Source organism: Labeo rohita, chromosome 10, assembly GCF_022985175.1.
Source record: "Labeo rohita strain BAU-BD-2019 chromosome 10, IGBB_LRoh.1.0, whole genome shotgun sequence".
NCBI classification, from domain to species: Eukaryota; Metazoa; Chordata; class Actinopteri; order Cypriniformes; family Cyprinidae; genus Labeo; species Labeo rohita.
In genome coordinates, this window is record NC_066878.1 from 24,561,789 (window position 1) to 24,570,435 (window position 8,647).

The 8,647-nt window shown below is 42.0% G+C and overlaps 1 protein-coding gene across 1 annotated transcript; it reads left to right on the forward strand.

Annotated features, from left to right (window-relative positions):
- The first annotated feature begins 1,780 nt into the window (after positions 1 to 1,780).
- Positions 1,781 to 8,147, forward strand: ets2 (v-ets avian erythroblastosis virus E26 oncogene homolog 2). Its single transcript, XM_051121055.1, has 10 exons — positions 1,781 to 2,013; positions 2,430 to 2,483; positions 2,883 to 3,000; positions 3,087 to 3,206; positions 3,287 to 3,487; positions 4,601 to 4,675; positions 4,782 to 4,982; positions 5,073 to 5,336; positions 6,500 to 6,618; positions 6,710 to 8,147. Exons 2-10 carry the CDS (start codon positions 2,436 to 2,438, stop codon positions 6,923 to 6,925), a joined length of 1,362 nt encoding a protein of 453 aa, XP_050977012.1. The 5' UTR covers positions 1,781 to 2,013; positions 2,430 to 2,435; the 3' UTR covers positions 6,926 to 8,147.
- The last annotated feature ends 500 nt before the right edge of the window (positions 8,148 to 8,647 follow it).

Here is an 8,647-nt window from a genome sequence, read left to right on the forward strand (position 1 = left end):
GAACGCTAACGTTACTCCTCCATCCACCAATCACAGCTCAGACCTTCAGACTGATCTGACTCACTAGCCAAGCCTAGCAACTACAATCATGCTAGTAACTTGCTAATCATACTAGAAACATGCTAATCATGCTAGTAACATGCTAGCAACATGCTAATAACATGCTAATAATGCTAACAATATGCTAATCATGCTAGTAACATGTTAATAATGTTAAAAACATGCTAGCAACTTGCTAATTATACTAGAAACATGCTAAACATACTAGTAACATGCTAGTAAAATGGTAATCATGTTAAAAACATGCTGGCAACATGCTAATAACATGCTAATCATGCTAACAAAATGTTAATCATGCTAGAAATATGTTAGCAACATGCTAGTAACTTGTAAAAAATGCTAAAACATGTTAACAACGTGTTACTAATATGCTAATCATGCTACCAACATGCTGAACACACTAGTGACATGTTAATCATACTAGCAACATGCTAATAATGTTAGAAACAGACTAGCAACATGCTAGTAATTTGTTACTCATGCTAGCAACATGCTAACTACATGCTAATCATGCCAGAAACATGCAAATCATGCTAGTAACATGTTAATAATGTCAGAAACATGCTAGTAACTTGCTAGTCATGCTAGAAACATACTAGCAATATGCTAGTAGCATGCTAATCATGCTAACAATATGCTAATCATGCTAAAAATGTTAACAACATGATAGTAACTTGTTAGTAATACTAAAACATGTTAACAACATATTAGTAACATGTTAATCATGCTAGCAACATGTTAATCATGTTAAAAACAGACTAGCAACATGCTAGTAACTTGTTAATCATGCTAGCAACATGCTAACTACATGCTAAACATGCCAGAAACATGCTAGCAACATGCTAATTATGCTAGTAACATTTGAATCATGCTAGAAACAAGCTAGCAATATGCTAGTAACTTGCCGGTCATGCTAGAAACTGGCTAGCAACTTGCTAGTCATTCCAGAAACATGCTAGCAACATACTAATAATGCTAGCAACATGTGCATCATGCCAGAAACAAGCTAGCAACCTGCTAGTAACATGCTAATCATGCTAGGAACATGCACAGATAGCACACGTACATCTGCAAGACGTCTGTTAAAGGTCACTTGATCTGGAAAGCATCTGCTGTGTACCAACATCTTACAGATGTCAGTTTTACATACGTTCTAAACTATAAACGACTTAAAGACATCTAATAGACGTCTGTTTGACATCTGATAGGAGACGTCCTGTAGACGTACTGCAGATGAGCAAACTCTAAAGAATGCGTCTTGCAGGTGTAAATGCAGATGTCAGATAGACGTCTCTGTGACGTGTGTGTGCTGTCAGGGTGATAATCATCTCATCTATGCATATAAAGTTTAAAACCTCCAGCTTTTACAGCTGCTTTAAACTTTCAGGCTAGGCTTTGTCTTAACAAACTTTTTAAATTTAGTTTTACTGTGCTATATTATAATTAGAGTAATATATTTCTTTAATGATTCATTTAATAATAACTGTAATCTAGTATGTATTTATTTTCAAAAAACATTATAAATGGCAACTGCAATTTAATCTTATCAGAAAAGTCGCAGTTATGTTTGCTTCCCCAGTTCGTTCTGGCTGTTTTTAATGAGATCGTGTACATACAGTTTCATGGCAGTAAATTTCAGGTGTGGCGAAAGTTCGTGTTGGACCCTGGCTGCGTGAGCGCGCATTAGCCCCTCCCATCGCCATCGCGCGCGCACGCTCCACTCGCTCATAAGGGCTCGCTCATAAACTCACGGGCACAGACGAGACTCAACCTAAACGCGTTAACTAACCCATCCACACATACAGATCACACCTGTGACCCGCTGGGAATATCAGCGGATCGATCGATCGATATATCAGGACCGTACGCGAATCGATCAGAGGAATAAAACAAACTGCAGCGCGTTCACATCGGATCTAACGTAGTTTAACCATTTCTGCGAGAATTCAACAGGTTAGTAGCGCTACACCAGCGTCAGCTGTAAGAGTCTGAATATTGTGTTTATTATTTTATATTGATTCTGTTCTGTGTGTTTGATCCTGTCGCTGTCGAGCTGCTCTGCAGCTGTAAAATGAACAAAACTAATCTGATTTAGATCATGAACAGTGTGTTATATAATGTATATCAAACTGAATCACATTCTCTCCCGCTCGATCATCAGTGACTCATGAATCATGAATCACATTCACGTTTGACTCAAAGAAAACTTTATATGCGCTGATCGATTCGCTTCCGATCAGACATACATCGATATGAATTAACACTTGATGCTGTTTGGATGTACTTGTATATTTCTGGAACAACAACAACAACAACAATAATCATAATAATGGAGTTATTGACTGATAAATATTTTCTTGTTGTCTCAGGTCATAATGTGTAACATGGAGCCTCTTTTACCAGGATTCAGGAACACACTAAAGGTGAGAGCAGTGTTTGTGTGTGTGCGTTTGATGATACACACCCAGATGTGGCTGCTGTATACACACATCTGTGCGTGTGTGAATAAACTGACAGTGCAGTTGATCAGATCAGGGCTGGGTTTGTGCTGCGCTCTGATTGGCCGAGAGCAGGGCTGCTGTAGAGGCATTGGAGGTCAGCTGGGGTTTGCCCACGCTGGCACGGAACAGGAAAGCCATATATGGTCGCGCGCTCCCATTGGCGGAGCAGATTAAGCGCTTGAGTGATGATGTCATGCGTGAGGCGTGTCCTCTGGGTTTTCCTGCCTGTGCCGGTCTGAACTCAATAACCAGTTTCATCACTGACTGTCTGAAGTTTATAGGTGCAATTAAGGAGTGAAATATGCCTTTTGTTTTTCTCAGCGTCAGGTGGCGTTTGAGATGTTCGAAGACCCCATGTCTCTGTTCTCGGGGTTTTATCCGGTCGAGGAGGAGCAGGCCGCTCAGGAGGTCCCGTCTGGCCTGGACTGTTTCTCCCAGGGTAAATAAACCATCAGAATCCCAACACACACTACTGACCGTCACACCGCTGTACGTAAGCTCACACTCATCTCACGTGTGCCGTAGATGCCGGCGTGTGCTCGGTTCCCCTGCTGACGCCCTGCAGTAAAGCCGTGGTCAGTCAGGCGCTGAAGGACAGCTTTAACGGCTTCTCCAAGGTCCAGCGCGTCTGCGGGATCTCCAACAGTGAGTCTCCGCTGCTCTCGTGAGCGCTGCTGTTTGGTTTGTGGGTGGACGTGTTTGTGACGCCCTCTTTGTCCCCGCAGACCCGCACAAGTGGACCAAGCAGCACGTCTTGCAGTGGCTGTACTGGGCGTCCGGAGAGTTCAGTCTGACCAACATCAGCTTCTATAAGTTCGACATGAACGGGCAGGAGCTGTGCGACCTGGGAAAGGACGGATTCCTGGATCTGGCTCCCGATTTCGTGGGTGATATCCTGTGGGAGCATCTGGAGCAGATGATGAGAGGTAACACACAATTCTGGTCTCCGGGGTTCGTAGGAGGTGCCTAAAGTGCTTGAATGCGACTTTTTGAAATTGAAGGCCTGGGAGTTCCTTGAAAAAAGCAATACTCCTGAAGAAGTATTGAAAAGTGTTTGAATTATTGAAAGACAATGTATCCATGAAAGAAGTGTTTAATTTTGTCAGTAAGCACATATCTTTTACATAATTCAAAAAACATGGTAACGTTCTCACTTATTTCAGTGAATGCCAGAAAACAATCGAGCTAAGTAAGCAGTAGTACTAACAGTGTCGTGTGAACATGGCTGAAGATGCGAAAACGGCAACGGATGAACCGAATCAACTGAATCATTTACGCTGGAACCGCTCTGATTGATTCAGACTCACGACTTTGATCATTCATTCAAGCGATTCACTAGCAAAAACCAGTTCGAATTAAAAGAGCTATTCACTGTAAATTTCAACATCGCTTGTAATGATTAAGCTTTGCGTCGCAAAATGATTCACTGTTTCGAAGCGCTCCAATCGGATCGCGTATCGCGAATCATTTGTTTCAGATCGGAACAGGCTCGTGAATCATTTCGCGAACTGAATTATTCAAGGCCAAATGATTCGCGATACGCAAAGTTCCGATCGAAATCATTCGCGATCCACGCTTCGAGTGCTGATCTGAAATGACGGTTCGCGAATCATTTGATTCATATCAGGATTTTGGAGCGATGTTGTGTATCTTTTTTTTCAGATTTTTTCTTAAACATTAAAAAAACATCAAACCATTAAGGTAGTACTGTAAAAAAGAAAAAAGAAATAAAATATACAGAAATACAAATCCCCAAAGAAAATGAACCGTGGTTTTACTATGGTAAAAGTGTAGTATAATTTAGTATTAATACTTGCCATTTTTATTAGTGTATTTTTATCTATTCCTCTTTTTTCTGAAATCTGAAACAGAAGACAAGTGAGATCTCTGACTGAGGTCCTTGAAAACCAAAAAAGTAGTCCCTGAAAGTCTTGGAATGTCATTTTACAGTATCTGTACGAACCCTGGGTCTCAGACTTTCACAGGTTAGTGTAACGCACAATCTCAGACGTTTGATTCGATGTGCTTTCGTCCCACAGCCTGTCAGGAGGATGAAGAAGCCAAAGTCTTGAGTCGGTCGTCTGAGTGCAGCTGGACGAGCAGCGGCTCCGGCGGTAAGTCTCCACTTACGTCACGTTATTCACCTGTAGATGACAGCGTTCAGATCGTTTGCTGCAGTAATCAGACTGATTAATGGCTTGTGTGTGTTTGTGTGTGAAGGTCTCAGTCTGGAGGAGTGTTCTCTGAGGGTTCCCGACACTCGCAGCAGTCTCCTGCGGGAGCTCTTCGAGACGTCTGACGAGTCGGGCCTGCTGTCGTCCGGTCAGGAGCTCTCCATGTACCCCAAACCGCAGCTCAGCACGGTCAGCGTCAGCTACGTGAGTCGGGAGCTGAAAGCGGCTCCGCGTCTGGGCGCAGCAGGTCGGTATAATATTCAGACACGTGTGCCTCATCACGTTCAGCTGCTGTCGTGGGGCCGCGCGTAGTGACGAACGCTCTGTTTCTCCACAGTGTCGTCCCGCGAGCAGACGTCGGTGGAGAGCGTGGAGAACGCGGACGGCTCCGAGTGCGTCCTCCGCTCCTGGGGCAGCCATTCGTCCCTCGCCGACGCCCAGCGCGTCCCGTCTTACGACAGCTTTGAGGAGGAGCTGGGCGTGGCTCCGCTGGGCCTGAGCAAACAGGGACTGTCCTTCAAAGACTACGTCCAGGAGAGGAACGAGCCGATGGAGCAGGGCAAACCCGTCATACCCGCCGCCGTGCTCGCTGGATTCACCGGTGCGTCTCTACAGCTAACACCGTTTTGCTTTCGTAAAGCAATCGATAATTTTCACTAAATGTGACTAAAAGCTGCGCAAAACAGTAGCTGACACTCAGCAATTTAACACAACAACAGTTGTGGAGGGAGAAAATTGATACAATTTGGATGCATATCAATTTGAGACCAATTCTCTCTGGTATAAAAACTATTCCAGTATTTTTTTTAGCTGTTTTGCATGAATCAATTAAGAAGCTAAAATATGCATTGATTTAAAATATGCATAATACATTTAGATTTGCTATTCTAATCCCTATTTAAAGTATGCATTAATATGAGTATTCGTATTCATAAAAAATCTGATTTATTATTCTAACCTCTATTTAAAATGTGCATTGATATGAAAAATAAACATTAATATTTATTGATAATGAATATTCAAATTTGTTCTTCTAAATCCTAAAATATGCATTGATATGAATAAATATTCATACTTATTAATTATAAACATTCAGATTTATTATTCCAACTTCCAATTAAAAATATGCATTGATATACATAAATATATACGTAAGCATTAATAATAAATATCCAAATGTACTATTCTAACCCCTATTAAAAATATGCATTAATGCAAATAATGCATTCATATTTATTAATTTGTAATTTAACATTTATATTTATTATTCTAAAATATGCATTGATAAAAATAATACATATTTATTTATTATTCTAATCCTTATTTAGAATATGCATTGATATGAATATTACAGAATTTAAATGGCCAAATGGTGCATTTTTTCTTATTCGTAAAAACATATTTGTGCATGGTGAATTGGTATAAAATTCAAAACTTTCATTTACTATATCAAAAAAAAAGCTTTGCAGCTCTAAATGCCCTGTGTTGCTGCAAACACTGATGCAAATTTTAATAACTAAAAATGTCTAAAACCATCATGCATGCATTTGTTTATTATTCTAACCCATTTCAAATATGAACATTTATTGTTCATATCAAACATTAATATTTATTATTCTAATCCTGCATTGATATGAAGAAATTAAATGATCAAACGACTGTATTTTTAGTAGTGGAAAAGTATTTTTCAAATGCATTTGCGTGTTGAATTGAAAAACGAATGGCTGTGTGAGTCTTAACCTGTATGTCACTGCTGCTCAACAGGAAGTGGCCCCATTCAGCTGTGGCAGTTCCTCCTGGAGCTCCTGACCGACACGACCTGTCAGAGCATCATCAGCTGGACGGGCGACGGCTGGGAGTTCAAACTCACCGACCCCGACGAGGTGAGGAACAGACCTTCAACTAGTTCCTGGTGGTTTTGATGTTTCACAGTGATGAAATGTGATCTAACGCTGCTGTTCTTGTGACCGTCAGGTGGCCCGCCGCTGGGGAAAGAGGAAAAACAAGCCCAAGATGAACTACGAGAAGCTGAGTCGAGGCCTGCGCTACTACTACGACAAGAACATCATCCACAAGACGTCGGGGAAACGCTACGTGTACCGCTTCGTCTGCGACCTGCAGAACCTGCTGGGATACACGGTGGAGGAGCTGCACAGCATGCTGGGAGTGCAGCCGGACACCGAGGACTGAAGCGCTCGCGGGGAACCCTCGCGTCACGATCCAGACCTCAGCGGAGGTCTCTGTTTACGGCGAACGGCCGGTTTGGTCACGCGTCCGACGCGTCGAAAGCGTTTCTCGCTGCTGCGCTTCACTCGGCCGAGCGTTAAACACACTTTGAGACACTTTGACACTGGATTTGATCTTTTGACAGCGTGTTCGCTGAACCCGATGATTCCTGTAATAATGTACATTAACCGAGAGACGGAAGAGCAGAGAGAGTTTATTTTCCGGGATTGCCTTATCGCTGCGGAGCTCGCGACGCCCTCGGGGCGTTTCTGATTAATTGAGAAATGGATTTTCAGGTTCGAATCACATCTGGTGGCCTTTCTAACGGAGAGACTGAGCTTTATTAACAATCACTCTGAACTTTGATTTCGCTTTGATTTGATGCGGATCTGTCCGACCGCTTCTGCGTTTCCTCATATTCCTGTATATTTTGTGAGCGTTTCGGTAGAAACCACTGTACATGAGATGATGTGTGTATTTATTTGAGTATAGCTGGTCTGTGGAGCTGTTCTGTATCGTTGCTTGTTTTCGCTCAGGCCAAAGGGACGTGGAGTTTTCACGTCTGAATGTTTACGTTTACCAAAGCTACAGTAAAGCTGTGGGCGTTGGACAGACGCTGAGGATCTGTCGGCGCTTTTGCTTTCGTTTCGTACGCCGATTGTCTCGTTCTGATCTCACGGAACGACTTTCAGGATCAGAATGACTGTTTGACTGTAAATTTATGCTGTACATTCACTCCAGACTTCTGCGTTACTGTAGAGACGCTGGATTGTTGTTGTCACTATTATTATTCTAATTTATACAGAAACCATGTGATGACTCACGGCTGTGTCTGTAAGTGTGTTTACGTTTGTATTTGATTGTTTTCTATATACAGTTGCTCTTCGGAGCAGGTCTATTTTACAGATAAATATATATGAAAAGAACAATGAGATTTATTGATCCGCTCAAGTGTTTTTAATGCAGTATCTCTTTATTACAAAGCCTTTATTAGTCAAAGCAGCTCTGCTTGTGCTGAACGTCCTCTGATTTGACACCGGTGGGAACATGTTCGGCGGGATCTGTGTGTGTTTGAGAGGCGTTTGACTCATGAGAATCTGTCCAGACGTGCATCTTTATGCCATGAACGCGCTGTGAACAGTTTAATATCTTTGTGAAAGTCAACAAATAAATTCTCTTTAAATGACGTGACGTGTGGAGGCGTTTCTCTCTGAATGAGGGTGTGTGTGTGTGTGTGTGTGTTTGAGATGTTCAGATATAAGATCCAAAGAAACTGAATAGGTTTCCTATGAAACAAAACTTTTTTGTCAACGGATGCTCATAGTTTCTGTACAATGCAGGATTCTGACATTTTAGGAGCTCAATCTGTTGTATTTTATTAATTCCCAAGTCTAGAAAACACTCTTTTCAAATCAAACTTGCTCGTTTTTTTTCAAAGCTCAAATGTTCTTCAATGAAAAAAACAGCTGTTGAGGTGACTTTCAGTTGTTCTATCTTAAAGCTTGTTTTAGATCATTTTAAGTCATTTTGAGGCCCCTAGTGGACCCGGGACCCCTGGTTGAGAAGTGGCGTTAGTGACTCACAGAAGCTTCTGGTTGAGTGTGTTTAACCCGCAGCTCTCAGACATTAAACACGCAGCTGAGTCAACACTCCTGATAAAGACTCGAGCGATACTCTCCATACACA